Consider the following 21,238-nt stretch of genomic DNA (forward strand, 5'->3'; position numbering starts at 1 on the left):
TTCGTAGGAGTAAACTTAACCTAAAAACCGAAAAGAAATTGGAATGATTATACATCCATCACCGATGCTACTGAACACATTCAGTATATTTTTTCGAGTTCTTGGTTACTTTCGTGTTTATGCTTCCTCTGCAAAAATTTGTGTCAGAGGCGTTGCATTATCGATGCTCGGATCTTCGAGAGGATTTCCTAAATCTCCTAAATTCGTGATGGTTATGCAGATACCATTGGGTTCATTGCCGTGATGTACACATACACAATCTTCGTTGCACCCGCTCGAGACTCCATTTTCTACCGTACACTGAAAAAAAAGGATAATATACAATTCATGCTTAAAGCATATATTTATATTATTTATAAATAAACTCTACACTATAGCTAATTGTGGTAATAATGTCTCAACCTCTAGTGATTTTCTAAATATAAATTTTTGCCCCTCCCTAAAATGGTTTTCTTCAGTTGCAGTTCAAAAATTTAAGACAGCTACATATAAAGGCTCGATCTCCTCCGTAGCACATGAGTGGTATTGCTTGAAAAAACACATTTAGAGTACCGCTGAACATTATACTAATCATACATAAAGTCAAGATATCACAAGTGACCTGCTAGTGCATACACTTTGTGTAGTCGGTTTAACACAAAGATTTTTTTTGAAACGATACGAAAACGCCACAGATACAAATTGTAGTACTAATGAAACCTGTCAACACGTGTTGTATACGCTATTGCATCCAGTGTTTACAATTTTTAGTTATACCGACGATTTAGCTTTCCGCCTTTCATTACAGAGTGTGTTATCATCCCTTAAAATACAGACGCCTTCTTCTAAGATATTAGCTGGACGACGATCATAAAAAATACACATTTAATTAAAAACAAAATGTTAACAGATCTATTAGTTAAGCTGTAGTTCCATAGCAACAGATATGCAGTAATATTTTTACAATGTACCTATTTGTTTTACCCTTCAGACAGCTGCCGCATTAAGGAACAAACTAAAGAAACAAGCCTCTGAAATTTTAAAAAAGATCTTGCTAGAGCCTATAATTATTAATCCTGGAGAGAGCCGACCCTTAATACTGACTAAACGGAAAAAGAATTGTGAGCGTCCGTTTTGAACAAGGGATTTACGCCGTTTCATTTTCGTTCTATGATCAAACATATGCGAGTAAAATCACCGTTCCCTGGCGGTTTTATTTACGCAGAATGTACCAACTAGAGACCTTACCATTCTATTGAGAGAATTTAATAATTTGTGCGACTGCGCTATCAAATAATGCACGGTATACTATACCATTTATTCACGTCGGGAGCAGTCCAGTGAAATCGAATATATTATTCTATTAAACTAATGTAAAACATAAAGGATGGCATAGGAACTTTCATTTTATGTCATACGACTTACGTATCGTGTACAAATTTAGGAATGTTTATGGAAAATACATATCAGAACATTATTATCTATATGTTTTAGTGTGCAGCTCTTATGAACACAAATATAATGTAAATATTGCACTATAGAAACTTGTTTTTTGTGTATTAACGCATTTATGCAGATCAAATGTTATTACTCACTTTCAGCAGTTTTGAATAAAAAAAAAACAGAAACCACCGATAGACGCAATATTTCTGTTTCGTGATTGTTTAAAACAATTAAACTCTTAGTACCTCAAATTTTCAAACTGATATCGACTGCGAAAGTGCATGGCCTTGAATACTCTGTTGGAATTACACTTAGTTTTTAATAATAGGTTGATGAGCTTGTCTAACAGCGATAAACTAAAACATAAAGATTTAGGCCACAAAAGCGTAATTTCTTCGCAAAACTTTGTTCGACAAAGAATGGGTTTGTGCATCGCGCGATACACAATTCGCACTTACAATATAACTCGGGCTCCGTGTTTCCGGAGTTTATTTTTAGTGAAATTCGGAGGGTGTTTTTCGGAGTTTATTTTTTTAGCCGAAATTCGGTGTCTATCGGAGTTTACTTTTCGTAAATCCCCAGTTTTTCGAAATTCGGAGAATAATTTTGCAGTGTTTCCTTTTAAAAAATAATAAATAATAACCGGATGCAAACGTAAGCCAGATAAAAAATAAAACGAGCTCGTATCAATTAAGATTTCTTCAGTTGAATTTGGCGTTGGTGCCATTGACATTGAGAATACTAATTTATCCACGACAAAAGTCACACACAAGTGGCGCTTCGATAAACGTCGATACCTTAAAATCAATAAACTGCCGGAGGTGGCCGCAAGGAAGCTCGTAGTCATCCCATCAATTTATCCCGCGGCCGCGCGAGCTGGAGTGATTAAAGATGTAATAGAGAAGTTTCCACTGCCCCTCTTGCCTATTTTATGCAATCTCCATGGTCCATAGCTTTCACTGTTACCCCCAGAAACATACGCACTCCTTTCTCTAAATCCCAAACCCCATTACCCAAACTCGAAACCAAAAGAGTGGCTTTTGTCGTGACACGAATGTTACGATGACCTGTTTTCCTGAACTAATCTTCAAGGGACAAGCCGTAAAACCCCCTTTTGACAACGAGGGGGGGAAGGGGGGGGGGGGGGGCGGGGGGGTTTGCATAGGCACATAACCATTCGGCGTTTATCGGATAAATCCGAATTGACAAAAACTTCACCGGCGGGTGTTTTTCGGAGTTTTTCGGATTTATCCGAAAACACGGAGCCCTATATATAACCCACCTAATCAAATTATCGTATAACGCATTTATAGTTACATATTTCTCTATACGTACATAGAACAGCCTTTGATACAGGAATAAGAAAATACTGATGCATTTGTTATCATCCTTAATAAAAAAAAAAACGTATATAAGAAAGAAGTGGTAGCCCTCAACTCGCAGACAATGCCACAACGGCGATATATATATAAAAAAAAAACAATAAGGAAAGGATTTCCCCTGATATACGTATTCGCTTATTATTTAATTTTATATCTGAAGATTCTAAAAAAATAAAATATGAATGGTTAGGACAATTTTGTCATGTTTAAAATCAGTATTAAAATAATCCGCGCTATCTAGACCTAAAGCAGTAGCGTCAGTCTGTAATCATTTTCGGGGATGAACAGGTGTAGCGCGTATCGTTGAATAGAATAGGATTGTATTTGTAATAAAGTGTTGCTCCCCATGTCAAATAAATATTAAGCATTTAATTATGTATTTGAATATTATCGTTATTTTAAGTGTTCTTCAATGTGAACATGATTTGTTTAGAAATGGTTCAGACAATGAAACGCTATTTGAAATCCGTAAAATAGTCACAAGTACAGTACAGCTAAATCCATTGTGTTCGCAGCAGAATGTACATACAGCATAATAATATTTTTATAAAAGTTTCGATGTTGAAACGACAAGAGCAAACTCCTTTTAAAGTTTGGTAGCACATAAAAACTGCGGGAATCGGGGTCATTTCCTATTATCAAACTTCGTTGAGTATAAACGCATCACGGGACGTTCTTAAGGTTTGACTCTGCCCAACGATCACAGTGGGTTGTCAATAAGATAGCTCCGTCCTTTCGGAACATTTTCTTCATGATCGGTCGGAGCGTCATATTGGATGTTCGAGAAAAATGCGTGAGGGGCACAGTAGGAACGCACTGAAGGCTTGGTGGCTTTTTATGGTTCAGGTCTGGCGCCTGTGTTTCCTGCTGTATCGGTGTCTGTCCTCTCGTTTGTTCATGACGGCTGTCAGCCGCGGCTTTCATGATATCCTTTCATCGGTCAGTTGGAAGCTGTGTTGTGTTTCTACTCCGACGAAGCAGTGCTCGAATGACCGCTCACTTAGGGGGACGGTCCGCAACGCCATCGCTTAGCAGAGACCCTCTCGAAGGCCCGGAATCAAGGCTTTCGGACATTGGCCGAAGGGACTAACGACAACGGGTCTTCGTCTTCCTCTTTATCCACCATCGAGAGAAGCGGCTGCCGCGGCGACATAAACGTCCGGGCCAATGAGGGTGGCTGTTGGACTTCATCTTCATCGAAGCCAACAGCCACCACCAATCACACCAGGATCCCGCCGGTGACGGAACATCGTCACGTCCCCGCGGCAAATATTAGGGGAACCTGCGGACTCGCTTTGCGGAGACTAAATGGGACCTGCCATCGGAGCCCAAGATTATCTAATCATGTCCCATTCAAACATCTCCACCATTATAGTCCAAGCCCGGTTCCCAGTCTGTCCGTTACTCAGTTCCTAATAATGTATATATATGTGTAAAGAGAGAGAGAGAGAATGATAAATATTTTTTTACATTTTACAGAACTTTTTTTTCTCTCTGTCTTTCTATGCGGGAGGAAGTGTTTTCAAGCTCCCTCAGTTCTGCGCCGTCGGCTGGCAGTCGACTTTTTCTTTTACTTACCGGTTTTTACTCGGAACGTAAACACCGAAACACAAGAGTGACGAAAACGAGGGCTGCACGACAGATTCCATAGCAACCGCAGTGGACGCTTTGACATTGCGGTACTGCACACGTGTACGTCAGAACGTCCGCGGCAGTTTGGATGGTGCCCCGGCGCGATGTCTGTTTTTGTTGCTCTTGTGTTTGGAGCTTTAGACGAGTCTCCGATTAAGAAGTCGACCCGTAGGCGGCCATGATAGCTTTCGTAGATGCTACCGGGGCAACTCCGAAATGAGGAAAAACGAAGAAAGCATGGAGTTATGCGGAAAGAATTACGGCTCTGGTAGAATTTACTGAGTTACGTGGGCGGCGCAGCCACTCGCCATTTCGGTGTACTCAATATATCAGAACTCGGCTTTGCCCTAGGGAAAAATTCAGATTTTCACTTTACCATACCAGATTTGCATTACATACGTTGAAGCGCACTGCATGTTGCATTTTATTCCGAATTTTTTTTTCGATTTCTTGTTCACCGATTTTTATAGCTGACTTGAAGGATCAGTAAACTTTGAGAAGGTCTTTACTTACCTAATCATTAATAAACACTAACTAACATATATTTTTATAACTTAAAAAAAACTTACATTCATGCCGCAATAAGAGACATCAATGTCGTGACTGGAGTCACTGTCGGAAGTTTCTACTTCGGATCCAACAACAGTTGAATGGAGACTAGAAAAATTGAACACAAGTTTAGGAACAGCAAGGAAATACTTTCAGGAACAAAATATTGTAAGCGATTCTTATTTCACATTTTAGCACTTCAAGGACCCAGTATTTTCAAAAATGGTTTGAATGTTTATTTTTCATTTTATGTAAAAACAGCCTCTTGAAGTTATATTATGCATCTTAATCCAGAACCACCCTACTGAAAAAAAAAACATTTGGCGCCTGTATGAAAATAAACGGGTCCATACCGGTAACAGTTTAGCAATAGCGGTCTCTAGTTTGCCAAAGGGGTCGCCCGTATGGCTCAAACGGGTCCCCCGTATGAGCCATAACGGTCACCTATTTGGGCAAACAGGTCACTCCTTTGGCGAACGAGTTACTCGTCTGGGCAAATGGGCCACACTCGTTTGGGCAAAGTTGTCGCACGTTTGCTCAAACCGGTGAACATGTTGCACAAGCGGGTGACCGGTGACCGTCAAACTGTACCGGTTTAATCAAACGGCTCTCAGGAGCCCGTTTGATATTGAACGTACAGATCGGCGGCCTGGGCACGCCTAGCTGTTTGAGCCGTGGCAGCCAATGTTTCCGGGAGGCTGGGAGCGACGGTTCATTGATTTCAGATCGTCCGCGTAAAGCAAGTAACTGTATTTATATTTTAAGTGCGCTGATGTGCGCTTATACTGCAACTAAAACTAACACTTTTCTTTTTTTTTTTTACGTTAACGCACGACATTGGTGAGCCGATATTTTTGACAGAACTTTAAAACTGTCCACCTTTTTTGCCTCAATTTTCTTATTCAGCTCGAATCTCTCTCGCAGAAGACGCGACCGCATAAAAGAATGTACTTCTTGAGTCCGTTTCACTTTATTTCAAGACGCGGCGAAGGTAGCGCGAACACGTGCCTGCAAGAACATTGAACATTGCGAGAGCACGCCCGCCGTTGCAGCAGTCAAATTACGAGCTCGTGCCGGGTGCTTTTTAGGCTCGAGCGCAAGCCGAGCTCCTGGCCGACGCCATTTCCAGCTTGCGTGCTGAAATGCGCGCGTTTCGCCTGCTTTCCAAGGTTGCGAACGCGACGTACAGTGGCAACTCCAAGAGAGGAAAAGTGCGTGTACAGCGGTCCGTGCACCCTCCCCCTAGCATTGACTATTGACTGCATTGCCACAAAAAGCCAACCGCAATTTTTTTTTCTTTTTTTTACATAGAATGCATGAAGAGAGGGTTGCGAGGGAGGGGTGTGGGTTGTCCTGGCGTCTTGCTCCTTGGCCTCGCCGTCGCCCCCTTCCTCCTCTCTGGTCGGCTCTGTCACGTGACCAGAGAGAGGGTAGGGCACGCTCCACGCTGATAAGCATAGCCAGATCCGGCTGCGCGCACGTTGACAGTCGCTTGCTTCTTTGTCTGCTTGTTTTCCGTTGCAACTTCGTTTGTCCTGCCTGCTTCGATCTGCCGCCTTTCCCTGCGGTCTTATAAGAATGTCTCTCGACAACGTATGGGATGTGCACCAAATGTTCGAAAAGTCCTACGCGTATATCGGCAACAAGCGATTCTTCAAAGAAGTCAGAAATTCTAGCGGTTTGGCTGGGTTCGGCAAATGACAGCTTGTGCGCCGCATCGTGTTGAAACTTCAACGAGCCTTCTTTCTGGTTTTTTGTGTTTGTGCGGTTGTCCTGCTTTGACCGTGACGACAAATATCACGGATTACATCTTTCAAGTCCGCTATTATTATGGTAAGTGCACTGCAAAATACGTGTTGGCAACGATTGACCTCTCTTCTATGCGTACTCTTCCAGGTTATCCGTAGAATTATGCAGCGCTTATTCACGCGGCAACCGGGAGAATAATTTCCCCGAAAGTCTAGCTGTATAGTCTAGAATTACCTCGGTTCTTGTTTGCTTTGCAATCTTTTAAGTTGTATAAAAGCTTAAAGTGCCTCGCACATTTCACAGATCGCTTGCACGTTCGTATTTGTCGTCAGAAAAGGTAATAAACTTTGAGGAGAATTGAAAACAATCCTTTGTGTCTGTTTTCCTGTCCATTTGCAAGCACCTACGCAAACGCATTCGTTCTACGTGTTTTCTCCATGTTATAAATACGGTTATGAGTTTCGGGACGTCTTAAATAAGTTTAAAATAACCAAACTCCCAGACAATACCCATTTAGGGCTAGCGAATCCGAATGGCACGTTCGAACGTGAGGTCACGTGTCAGGTCGAACGGGCACCCGTATCAAACGGGCATATGTATCAAGCGGGCAGCTGTATCAAACGGGCATCCGTATCAAATGGGTACCGTTTCGAACGGGTACCGTTTCAAACGGGCACTCGTATCCCATAATCACGTTTGATTCAAACGGGTCGCCAGTTTGAATTTCAAATATTTTTTTTTCAGTAGGGCAGTACTACAATTATAGGTTTTGAAGTACAGCGTACAGAGAAAACCAAAACAGTACAGAGAAAACCCGAAAATGAAGTCATTTTAACCGATTAGGGCAGTACTGGGACGGGATACCCAAAGCAAAAGCGCATCGTCCTCTAGGAACTGATCGTTATAGGGGTAGATTGTTATACTTGGAACCGTTATAAGCCTATTGCACTGTATTCCTTCAAATACTACCACGAATATCCACTGTTTTTCATACAGTGTTAGGTTGAATAGTAATGTCAGACTAAACTATATTTTCAAAGTATAAAACAAATTCTCCGCGCAAATACAATGTTACATAAATTTAAAGAGAGCACATCCGTCACAGCAGCCTTCATTCATGATCCATGTATATGTACACTAGGTGATAATAATGCAATATAGTTTCAAACACATAAGCATTTTATCAGCACCAATTCACGATTAGGGTGAGGCAAAGAAAACAAAGATATTAATTGCCACAAGACCTGTGCTACCATAGAGTAAGGAAATAAGATACAAAAAAAGAAGCACAGTATGGTACGCCATGAAAAGAAATGTCACGTTAGGTTTAGAACTTGCGTCCTCAATGTAGTGATTAATAAAAACATATTGTTTCCGGCATACTGGCACTCCACGGCTTATTTACAGGCATTATATATAAAACGAATTCTGCTTAAAGACCCATTGTGTGGTCTTAGAAATGTGAAAACACGTTCAATGCTGAATTATACTTTAAACTTTTAAGAACTTTTAGTCACATACCAATAAAGAAACCACACGGTATCCCGTCTAATTTGATAAGTACAGTTTTGTGGTAACTATTACGGGTCTTAATATCTCGTCAAACACTTTATTATCCCAGGCTTCCTTGTGCGCAAGTGGTTTTACTGTTTTCTTTTTATCTATCATCATCAATATCGCTGCAATAACACCACACCAGACTGTTTCAAATTCATTAATTGATAGATGAAAGAAAAAGGCTCTTACATAAAACACTTTTTAAGTTAACAGATTTCGTGGTAAAAATATCCCTGTGTTCAGGATACTTTATGCTGGAGGGACACTTCAGTGGTGGCGTATTTAATATTTTAATATATTTATGAATACTAATATGCCTTTTTATGTCAGCCGAATTTTCTCTCCTTCTAAAATCATCACGTTGTGCATGTGACACCCTATGTCAGATAAATTCTATGTCAGTGCGATATAATGCACTCGCTGCGCCAACAAATATTCTCCAGGTTAAATAATGATCATTATTCCCACTTATTCCAAGGTTGACTTTACTTTTCTAAATGAGCGTATTTGTCGCCACTCTAACTTACCCTGCGCCTGAGTTCCGCTGAAGGAATGATATAAGTACGATTAGAAAGACCCCAAATATGTATAAGAAGAGGGCGTGTGTTTGCCACGCATTCGCTCAGAGCTGGCATAATTAGAAATTTTAGAAACAAATTGTGGGGATTCACAGTATTTTCGATTCATATAGGTCGTCCAAAATCTTCAAAATCTTAAACCTAAGATATCTAGAGAAATGAGGCGAAGAGCTTCGATTTAAGTGCTCAAGGAAAGTTTTCATATTTTACGATGAATGATGTTTTATTGTTGAAACTTTAGATCTCTCGGATTAATAAAATAAGAGTATTTAATACACAATAAGTTCGTTTTGTTTTGGTTCATACAAAAGAAAAACAAGGTTAAAAAGCTGCTCCGGCAGCTTGAAGAAGTCCTGAGTCCCTGGCATGGGTTGACGGCAAATGAAACATTAGATACAACAAATTTATTTTCTAAAAAGAAACACAAACACGAGCTCAGTCGCTCGCCAAAATTATATAATGTATACGTCGAAAATGATAATAATGCCGCGCGCCAAGTAGGCACAGCGGCCGTAGCACAACGGTTATCGCGCTTACCTCCCACGCGAAGGGCCAGGGTTCGATTCCTGGCCGCGGCTACGCGTTTTTGTTTACACTGTAATGTGATGTTCTAGTGAATTCGAGAACCGTCTAGCTGATTCGAGGTTAGAATGTTCTCCGCGTCGAACCTTCTACATCGAACGCTCCAGAAGCCAACGCGTGTACAAAAGCGGCTCCGCCTGGCAAGCAGGAGCCAGTCTCGCCCCAGCGTTCGACTCTGCTGCCACGCCGACTTCGAAGCCCGCGACGCTCTATTATTATCTTTTGTGCTCTTTTATTTTTGGCACAAGTTCGCCACATTAAACGTTTATTTCTTTCTGTTTATTTATTGTTTATTGGTCACCACCCGTGACATTTTGGTGGAGGTGCGGGGTACCGCATGCCCGTGCAGCGTTCCCCTCCAAGGGACCGCAGTGCAAGTCCGATTCCCGGTTCGGTGAGAAGACCACTCACCGCAGAACCTGAAATTCGGACCAGCCGCCGCACCAAGGGAGAGGATTCTGAGTACGGTTTGCTCCTGGACAAGCCCAAGCCGCAGAAGACGACGATGGCCAACCAGTCGCAAGCCCCCGCCGCTTCTCCCGTCGTCTACATGCCCGTCGCACCGCGGACGGCTGCCCCCTTCCACGGTGAACTCTACGAAGACGTCGAAGACTGGATTGACCAGTATGAACGCGTTGCCCGCCACTATGGCTGGACCGACGAGCAACGGCTGCACAACGTCTACTTCTCGCTTGAGGGAACCGCCAAGCACTGGTACGAGAACCATGAGTCCGCTATGACGTCGTGGGACATCTTCAAGACCGACCTGAAGGCTACGTTCGTCAACCACCACCACCGAGAGAGAGCCGAGGACCTACTGCGAACCAGGACCCAGGGCCCCAATGAAAGCGTCACGAGCTTTGTGGAAGACGTGCTCCGCCTGAGCTCCCGCGCCGATCCTCAGGCCACCGAGGGAAAGAAGCTGCGCATTTTGATGCGGGGCGTGAAGGACGACATCTTCGGAGGCCTCGTCCGCAACCCGCCGGCAACCGTCGACGCCTTCGTCAGCGAGGCGACAAACATCGAGCGCGCCCTCCAAGCGCGCGCTTCCCACTACCAGCGGCAGCCAAGCGTCACTGCAACCGCGCTCCTTAGCGGTAAAAACGTGCCTGGTACGGACATCCGCGAAATTATCCGGGAGGTTGTCCGGGAGGAACTGCGAAGGTTGCTGCCAACCACCAGCCGTCCGCCAACCATTTCCATCGCCGAGGCTGTCCGAGAAAAAGTGCATCGCGCGCTCCAACCAGAGGTTCCCGTCACCAGGGTGGCACCGGAGGAACCGACGTTGAGCTACGCCGCCATGGCCCGACGACCGCCGCAAGCTTCCCGCCAAGCCACGGCGCCACCCCGAAGAGACGCCCCAACGCCGCAGTACCCCCGACGGCAGGAAGATCAGGCGCACGTTCCCCCAGAGCGACCTGCGCCGAGGAAGACAGACGTCTGGAGGACGGCCGACCGACGCCCGCTGTGTTACCACTGCGGGGAAGCTGACCATGTGTACCGCCGATGCCCATACCGACGACTCGGGCTGCGCGGATTCCACCCAAGCGACCCGCGCCCCCGGTATGGTGAACGCCCTCGGGAGATCGACGAGTACCTGCGACGACCCCAGTCCCCCGAGCCTGCGTCACGCCGAGAGTTCCGGTCGCCGTCACCGCGACGTCCAGCTTCGCCGATGCACCGACCCCGACGTGAAAGCCTGTCACCCCTCGCTCCTCGCCGGGGAAACTAGGCGCGGCAACCCCTGGAGGTGGAGTTGCCGAAGACGACCGACGCCAAGATCCTCCACGAACGTCAGAGGGCCCCCACTCAAACGCTACCAGAAATCGAAACGACGCCCCTGCAACCGTGTCCAATAACCTAAACGTCGTCATCGACGGCCACGACGCATCAGCGCTCGTGGACACCGGAGCAGACTACTCAGTCTTGAGTGGGAGGCTCTCCCGCCGCCTTCGAAAAGTCACCAAGCCGTGGGATGGACCACAAATACGAACCGCCGGAGGGCACCTCATCACACCAGTCGGGAGATGCACTGCTCGCGTCGAGATCCACGGTGAGACGTGCCCTGTTAAGTTCGTCGTTCTGCAAGACTGTTCAAGAGACGTTATCCTTGGAATGGACTTTCTCTGCGAGTATGGCGCCGTCATCGACCTCGGGGCAAACCAGCTGACGCTGCGAAAGCCTGTTTTACCGTCGGTGGAGACCAACACGACGCCAACCGCGATCCGAGTTATTGCCGACCATATGAACTTACCGCCGCGGTCGAGTGTTTTCGTCCCCGTCATAACCGACGCAGCCATGCACGGTGAAGCTCTTCTGGAAGGCAACGTCCAACTGCTCCTTGAGAAAGGAATTGGCGTAGCACGAGGCGTAACGGATCTCCAAGAAGGACGTACAACTGTTCTTGTAACGAACTTCCGAGAGGAGCCGCAGCACCTAACGGAGGGTACCACTGTGGGCCACATTGAGGAGCTTCAGGCGCCAGTCGTGGTCACCGCAATCTCCGTAGAAACCTCGTCGTCGCAGCAGAACAGCACGCCGCAGCCGCTCGACATCGACCCCGAGCTCCCAGCTACGAAGCGCCGGCAACTGGTTGATCTCCTTGCCGAATACAGCGACTGTTTTGCCACGACATCGAAGATTCGCCAAACACCAATGGCGAAACATCGCATTGTTACCGACGACGACTCACTTCCTGTCCACCAGTCGCCGTATCGAGTCTCCTTAAAGGAAAGGAAAGTGATTCAAGATCAAGTCCAGGAGATGCTCGACGACGACATCATTCAACCCTCAAGAAGCCCATGGGCGTCCCCAGTCGTCCTTGTAAAGAAGAAGGACGGAACCCTGCGGTTCTGCGTGGACTATTGTCGACTGAACGCTGTGACGAAGAAGGACGTCTATCCGCTCCCCCGCATCGACGATACGTTAGAGCGACTGCGCCACTCCCGATATTTTTCATCGATGGATCTGAAGAGTGCACTCTAAGAAAAAAAGGAGGAGAAAGGTAGCAACAGCGACTCTTCCTCCTTGTTGCGGACAAGTTGCCCAGAGAAGGGAGGAACGGCAGTTCAGATGAAAGGAGGAGGGCGAGTTCCTCCTTGTTCAGTTGGCGCAGGGGTAAAACACCGCGCTACTGACCAAGTGGTCAAAGGTTCGATCCCCAGAGGAGCGGGATTTTTTTTTTTGTTTTGTTTTTTCGTCAAGTTTTTTTTTTTATTATTATTATTTTTTTTTTTTTACCAAAACACACATAAACATACTCAGACCGATGAAAGGAAAATTAAAGTCCTTATTATTAACCGAGACGTTTTCCTCCTTCTCCAGGCAGACCGGAGAAAGCTTTCGCCCTCCCGACTCATCTTCTTTCGGTTTCGGTTTTCGAGCACATCGCGCACGTTGATTAGTAAATTAATGTTGAGTTGATTGAGCTTCAGCGGCAGGCAAAGGCCACCTGTAATTCCGTCTTCTAGTCCAAACCTGCAGAACATTTCGGTTGCATTGACGCTTTTACCACTAATTTTATCAAACGAGCTAACGAAGCCGCTAGAAACAGCGAAGTTCCGAAGCAGTGCCAGCAGCGCCACTTACACTGGGTAGGATGTCCGTCTTCGGATTGCGGGACTCACGCGGCACGGAGCTACTGTAGCGAAACCACGCGGAACTGCTTCGACGTTTTCGACGTTTTCGACGTTATGAAAACCGCAGGAAGGCAGGTTTTGCTGCCGGCTGCCTGGATGCCTTCCGTGCTGAGTTCGGTTCTGTTTCCCGATGCCGAGTGCAACCGGCGTTCAACGTGGTTCTGTAATTGTAATTGTAATTGTAATTGTAATCTTTATTGGCTCAGGAGAGCCGTGGCACCGCGGAAAGGCGACAGCCCGTACCATGGAGGCCCGCGGTGCCACGTCTAGTGATGATGATTATGAGATGATATATACAAGGGGGGGACGACGCGGTCTTCTCAACGTCGCAAGCACCGTTGCTTGAAGGTTCGGGGTTTGCCAAGACACTTCTACCGGCTGTAAGAAGTGCCTGGGCAAAGGGTGCTGTCCGGAGGCTTCACCGTGCGGCTGGGAAAGCCTTGGCGGTTCGGTGGTGTTCAGGACGACGTGCTCTTCTGATCCGCCGTACGAGTCTTGGAGGTTCGGCGGCGGATCAGGCCAGTAGGCAAGCGAGCCAAGGTGACCTTCGGTAGGCTGTTCAATGGACGTTCTGGATGGTAAAGCCCTGGCGGTTGATGGTGCACTCGCTCGCTTTTTTGAAGGCAGCAGCTCCAGGTGGTGGCCCAGTCAAAGTAGACGGCTGCCACCCCCGATGCATTGACGTCCAGGGCTAGAACGTAGCGCCCCGGTCATCCGATGTAGCTTCCTGGCATCGTCGTCGTCGTCGTCGCTGACTTGTATTTGTGCGTGTCAGCAACACAGCTGCAACATCGTGATGGCAGTGTTGTGGGTTGTGAACAGAAGACTGGAATTATCGCCGATGTGACCGTGTGTTGCGTATCAGTGTTGTAACAACAAGATGAGATGACGTAAGCTGTCGGTCATTGATGCCGCTGGTCGGGCCGTGATTGGAGGGGGCGGGGTGTCGCAGGATGACATTCCGCTTTACATTAAAGAGTTGAAAACCACTTGAGGGATTAGGTGCAGTCGATCGACGTGTAGATAGTCATGTTGGAACGCTGGTCTGAACGGTAAGCTCCTATCTTACAGTGGCCAATGTGATTGTCGGTCCCCGAGAGCGATTGCGCTTTGGGGAAAAGACTGAACAGTACGAAAGTATGACGGAAAGTACGTATATTTACAATGGAAATTTAGCATAAAAAAACAGGTAAAATAAAAAAAAACGCTATCCTTTATTTTACTGTTTAAATATATTACGGTTCCTGTAGAAACTTTCCTCCAAGTGTCGGGCTGGGATGAGCGCTAGAAGTTTTCGAGCTCGCAACGGCGTAGCTCCGTACACTTAACAGTTGCCGCAAGTCGCTGCTTTGACTGCGTTCAAGTTGATCGAAAAGCGATTTCTCTGCCCGTGAAGCATCACTTCCAGCTGAGTGAATATCCGCTCTACAAAGATTAATTCAAGACGGCAATTGCAGCCGTGAGCGAACAGCACAAATAGAAAAACTACAATATAAATACTGGCTACGAAGGGCCGTGCGGGAAAACAAACTCATGGCTTGGAACCACATTGGAGCGGCTCGATTTATTGGCTTTCAAATAATTACGGCATGATCGAGCGTTTTCTTTTAATAAGAGATTCATTTCCTGAGCCATTAAAAATAGTCTCAGATGTATTACATTGCTGGAAAAAAATTAACATGTTCGGAATATTTTCTATTGCTTAGGGAGTCACCGAAAAATTCCGTACGTTCAAAACGACCAGTATAAAAGACGGAAACGCAGGGCTCGCGAGTAGTGATTGGGGTAGTGTGCTGTTTGTTGTATTGATGTTTGTATGTGCGATGCCTGTGTATGCGCTCAATATTTGTTCACCTGATACTCGTAGTGTGCGTAACGTGTCTACATGTGTTAGAGATTCACGAAGAAAAAGAAACGCAATTGTGGCGTAAGAAAATAAATTTTTTTTGTAAAACATGAATTGGGCGGTACCTAGCGCCACCTAGCCTAGCTACTTGCGATTACTCTGCTTGACCCTGCCATCTGGTGGCGAACGATTTAACATCCTTTTACGCTACGCGGCTACGCCATAATTTCGCGTTACCGTGCTGAGGTAAGCCAAGAGGTTGTTTCGGATTTTCTTTTTTTTTTTGAGAGCGGCTTGGTTTCGCGGGCGAATGATTTTCACTCCTTCGTGATGTGCGGTTGACGAAGGAATTGTGGCTCGAGGAATAGCGAAGGTAAGACATAAAGTGCGCGAACTGGGTGCCGGTTGTCTCCGTTGAACATCGCAGTGCTGACGATGAGAAGACTGAGTGACTGCATGCTTTCGAAACGTAAGTTTCTTTACCTGCAGGGGTAAAGAAACTTCGGAAATGAACACAGTTCGCGGAAAGCTCGTGTTACGTTTTTATTTGCTGCTCCTCTCGCTTCGTACAATAGACTTAGTGTTCTCGTTAAGCCTTATCGAGCTCGATTTGCTCGATTCGTGGCCGCCATAATGAGATGCAGTCGACGGAGGAACTTTTGCTCCCCTGCTGAAGGGACGAACGTTTCTCCCTTTCTGAAGGAACATATGTGTCAAGAGCGTTCCTCCCTTTAGGGAGGACTATACTGACCCTTTTTTCTAAGAGTGTGGCTACTGGCAGATTGAAGTCGACGAACGCGACCGGGAGAAAACTGCCATCGTCACTCCCGACGGACGGTAACGATTTCAAAGTGATGCCGTTCGGGCTTTGTACTGCGCCAGCCACCTTCCAGCGTGTCATGGACACCGTGCTGGCAGGTCTGAAATGGCAGAGCTGCCTCGTCTACCTCGACGACGTCGTGGTATTTTCACGAGATTTCGACGAGCACCTGAAACGGCTTCGAGCCGTGCTTCAAGCCATCAAGACCGCCGGCCTGTCACTCAAGCCAACAAAGTGTCGATTCGCCTATGGTGAACTTAAGTTCCTTGGCCACGTCGTGAGCAACAAAGGTGTTCTCCCTGACCCTGAGAAGACCCGCGCCGTGGCTGCATTTACGCCGCCGTCTGACAAGAAGGCCGTGAGAAGATTCCTGGGACTTTGTGCCTACTACAGACGATTTGTTCGGGACTTCGCCAAGCTGTCCGCACCGCTGACGCACCTCACGAAGGACGCCGTAAAGTTCGAATGGACAGACGAACACCAGCAGTCATTCGATGAGCTGAAACGAAGACTCCAGACGCCCCCGATTCTTGGCCATTTCGACCAGTTCGCTGATACAGAGATCCACACGGACGCCAGTAACACCGGACTTGGCGCAGTGCTAGTTCAAAGGCAGGACGGGGCAGAGCGAGTCATCGCATACGCGAGTCGTACGCTGTCTAAGGCGGAGAGGAACTACTCTACAACTGAAAAGGAGTGCCTTGCTGTCGTCTGGGCAATAACAAAGTTTCGCCCATATCTGTATGGAAGTCCTTTTCGCGTGGTCACGGACCACCACTCGCTCTGCTGGCTCGCGAATCTGAAAGACCCCTCCGGACGCCTCGCCCGGTGGAGCCTACGACTGCAGGAGTTCGACATGACCGTTGTGTACAAGTCCGGCCGGAAGCATCATGACGCCGACTGCCTGTCAAGAGCTCCTGTCGAGGCCAGTCCTGCCTGTATCGAAGACGACGACGATGAGTGTTTCCTCGGCGCTTTGGACGTCAGCGACATGGCAGCACTCCAACGAGACGACCCTGAAATGCGAGCGCTCATCGATCACTTAGAGGGACAAGCGAGTTCGGTTCCCCGTGCTTTCTTAAGAATCCTGCATACATTTTCCATGCGGCGAGGGGTGCTGTACAAGGAGAACTTCGTCAACAACAACACAGCATGGCTGTTGGTTGTTCCTGCCAGCATTCGAGACGAAATATTCCAAGGATGCCATGACGACCCAACGGCTGGACACCTTGGCTACAGCAGGACGCTCGCCAGGATTCGAGAAAAGTACTACTGGACGAGGCTACCGAAGACCGTTCACCTATACATTCGATCATGCCACGAGTGTCAGCGACGCAAGAAACCGCCAACGAAGCCGTCAGGACTTCTGCATCCGATTTCTCCCCCGTCTATGCCGTTCCAGCAGATCGGAATAGATTTACTTGGCCCTTTCCCATCGTCAACGTCGGGAAACCGCTGGATTATCGTCGCCACCGATTATATCACACGGTACGCCGAGACGAAAGCCCTTCCAGCAGGCACGGCTGTTGAAGTCGCCAAGTTTTTCATTGAGTCCATTGTCCTCCGGCACGGCGCCCCTGAAGTCCTCATCACAGACCGTGGATCTTCGTTCATGGCCCAGCTGACGCAAGAGATCCTTCGTCTCAGTGGCACCGGCCATCGTCGAACCACTGCATACCACCCACAGACCAACGGGCTGACCGAGCGACTCAACAAGACAATCGCCGATATGATCTCTATGTACGTCGACGTAGAACACAAGACGTGGGACGAGGTGTTGCCCTACGTCACGTTCGCCTACAATACGGCGGTTCAGGAGACCACTGGATTCACCCCTTTCCAGCTGGTACATGGTCGGAAGGTCACGACCATGCTGGACGCAATGCTGCCCCATGAGCCATCTGTAAATGAGAGCGACGACGCCCAGGCGGTTGCTCAACGCGCCGAAGAAGCCCGCCAGCTCGCCCGACTCATGATTCAAGACCAGCAACGCGTCGACGCCGGCCGCTACAACCTTCGTCGCAGGGACGTTCACTTCCAGCCCGGAGACAGGGTGTGGGTGTGGACGCCCATCCGTCGCCGCGGCCTCAGTGAGAAACTGCTGAAACGGTACTTTGGACCATACAAGGTACTTCGTCGCCTCGGCGAGCTGAACTACGAGGTGATGCCTGACGGAACAAGAACATCATCACGCCGCCCACCACGACCTGAAGTCGTCCACGTCGTGCGCCTGAAGCCTTACTACGCTTGATAGGACTGCGGATCTTATGTGTTTCATATGACTCTTTAGTTTGCCGTTCTCTTTATGTGCTTTGTTTTGTGTTGCATCGAGGCGATGCACTTTTTAAGGGGGGGAGTAATGCCGCGCGCCAAGTAGGCACAGCGGCCGTAGCACAACGGTTATCGCGCTTACCTCCCACGCGAAGGGCCAGGGTTCGATTCCTGGCCGCGGCTGCGCATTTTTGTTTACACTGTAATGTGATGTTCTAGTGAATTCGAGAATCGTCTAGCTGATTCGAGGTTAGAATGTTCTCCGCGTCGAACCTTCTACATCGAACGCTCCAGAAGCCAACGCGTGTACAAAAGCGGCTCCGCCTGGCAAGCAGGAGTCAGTCTCGCCCCAGCGTTCGACTCTGCTGCCACGCCTACTTCGACGCCCGCGACGCTCTATTATTATCTTTTGTGCTCTTTTATTTTTGGCACAAGTTCGCCACATTAAACGTTTATTTCTTTGTGTTTATTTATTGTTTATTGGACACCACCCGTGACAATATAAACTCAAGCGCAACTACTTATACACTTGAACTAAAACACATTTTCAAAATTGAAAACAAAACTCAAACTTGGAGTCGAGACTACACAGAGTAGGTAACACGTCGAAAACTATAGATTATCGATAGTAAATTGTTAATAAAATTGTATTTTAGTTAAAAAGACATATTTACGACATTAGCTCCCAGCCCCTAAAGGAACACCACATAAAGTACGAAGTATTTCCTATATTTGCATAACAAGCATATGTAGTATGCCTTGCAATCTTTCAGTTGTTTTTTTGTTTCTTCATATTGGTGCACCAGATCCAAAATGTAAATAAAAAATTAAAAACGACGTTATTTTTGGTTAAATGCTAACATCCAGCCACAACAAAGTAGTTACTGAATCCGTTGATATTAATATTGACGAAACAGTATCCAATTGCAACTGAAACATGTTTTCAGAGGAAGTAAGACATGTTAAAATACAAGCGTACTAGGCTACGTGCATATAACAAGAAACAAGTCTTTTCATTAAAACAAATACTGACAGGAAACTTAAACCAGATTTGTAATAGTCAATAATAGACCATTTTGTCTGGCGTAAAACAAGCTATAATACACATCTTTCTCACCGTGCTGATGAATATACAAGCAAAAAAAAAGCATGAGAACAGACGATATTCATTTAAATCAATGGCCCGGTCATGGATGAGCCCTGGATACTTTTCCATTTACACAGCGGATAATTAGTCTCATAAAAAAATATTTTATTTAAACCATTCTTGAGTCAAATATAAAATATTCTTAGATGGACGCGATTCTCCCCAATAACGTTGGTGGATTGATCTATATTTGTGGAAATACGCTAAAAGCTGCATATTGGATCATTCGATGCCGAAGACTTAAAGTCATGGCACATTGATGAGGGAGCTCGACAAATAATAATACATATTGTCCACTTGAGGAGTGTGATTTAATAAAAACGTAGCGAAGAATAAGTTATTGTATTAAGGAATAGTAGTTTTATTTACTAGCTTAAAATTATTTAGACTGTCCAAATGCTTGATAGTGTGTACATATTTTTTCGCGGAAAAACTTGTGCGATATTAACCTACTTAGGTTACATGTATCAGCAACATGCGATCTAACATGGCCACAGCTGAAATCAACTGTAACTAGCAAAAAGAATGATTTTGCGTCGCAAAAACCGCCACGAATTTGGGTACCAAACGCTCCGGAGCCTAAAGGATGGCAGTGTATTTTGTCTCGAACGACTACGATGAACGGAAATCTGGCTTGCCTGAATTGTACCAGTAAATCGCCAAGAAAACTGCCAAAACGTTTTTTCTATATATATATATATTGCGGCTGTTATAACATAAAAAAATGAAAAGCTAAAAATAAATTCTCAATTATGCGAACTGGTGCGTAGAAAATTATACAAAATGCATAGCGCGATGGCTACGAAAGAGCGACTTACTCCATGTTGAACAATCTGCTTTATTTATACAAACTACACAGTCTGGAACATTCTATGCAGGAACAAGGGATACGTTACAAGATGCAACCGAAACTTTCAAAAACTGCCACGAAAATAAAATTAAAGAATTATGGTGGCGAGTTTAGGAACCCATTCCATCCGGTGTGGTCACCAGCGATGCAAAATCGGTCAAAAACGTAGCAATATTTCATTATCCGAATAGGTAATTATTACGAGATACACGTCGTATTTGAGTTTAAACGTTATACGTATAGGCTTCACTCGAGAAAATAACACTTACTTGGCATGATACCCAATGGCAATGAATACGGCACTTTGAAGAAAGGTAAAGGCGTTGAGCTCCATCCCAAGATCTTAATCAAGGATCTAGTGGATAGTGCTGGAAACAGGTGTTGTTATAGCTAACGAAGAGACAGACAAGGTGTTCTTTATTCTAACAGAATTTCCATTTGACGTCATACCTCCATTGCCCGCGAAAGATTGCCGGCGACATCAACAAAATTGAAACTTTTTTTATTATTGTTACACGGAGGCGTTGCACAGTACGAAGCACTATAGAAGTACCTCTAATTTTTATTTTTTTCCATCATAGAAGCATGAGTCATAAGATCATGCAAGAAAACATGAAAGGGTATGCTGTGCTCTTACGTAGCAGTAGGAGTTAAAGAAAGTATGTGGTAAGACTATCGGTTTCGTGTAAATGCAGAGTGCAAGTTCGTCTGCCTGTTGCACAGCGGTTGCAACGACGGCAGAACGCCAACCTATTTTTGGCAGTTTGGAAAAGAATAGTGGGCAGGACCTCAAGACAGTTGGCATTGAGGCCTACCCACTATCGTTCCACTCAAAGCCAATCAGAACTTGGTGTCGTTCGGACGACAACGCAAGTCCTCTGCAAGAAAACTACGACTTGCTCTCCGCATAGCGTTGAAAATATCAACATTATTACGTAAGCTGTTTGTAACATTGTAAAATTATCGGTTCAAGTAATCGTTATCTTTTGCATAAGGTTGGTAAAAAAAATATTAATAAATTGTTTCATTTCACTTTACAACGCTAGAAAAGAGTCTCGCATGCGAATACTTCGAACGCTAAAAGCATTGCGGGATTGATTAAAAAAAACTCGAGACTCGTGACAGCATTTTCCTGAATTCACTAAGCGATATTTAAGATATTATTTTCGATACTTGAATTTTTTTCATAACGCAAGTTATATGAGAGGTGTCAGT

General features: G+C 45.9%; 1 protein-coding gene across 1 annotated transcript; it reads right to left on the minus strand.

Annotated features, from left to right (window-relative positions):
- Window positions 1-35: 35 nt before the first annotated feature.
- Window positions 36-20,366, minus strand: LOC120849735 (evasin P1095-like). The gene is made up of 3 exons (XM_040221936.1): window positions 20,293-20,366; window positions 5,006-5,093; window positions 36-300 (listed from the first exon to the last, which is right to left on the minus strand). Exons 1-3 carry the CDS (start codon window positions 20,355-20,357, stop codon window positions 118-120), a joined length of 336 nt encoding a protein of 111 aa, XP_040077870.1. The 5' UTR covers window positions 20,358-20,366; the 3' UTR covers window positions 36-117.
- Window positions 20,367-21,238: the final 872 nt, after the last annotated feature.

This window comes from Ixodes scapularis, unplaced genomic scaffold (assembly GCF_016920785.2).
Source record: "Ixodes scapularis isolate PalLabHiFi unplaced genomic scaffold, ASM1692078v2 PGA_scaffold3__209_contigs__length_174095766, whole genome shotgun sequence".
Lineage (NCBI taxonomy): Eukaryota > Metazoa > Arthropoda > Arachnida > Ixodida > Ixodidae > Ixodes > Ixodes scapularis.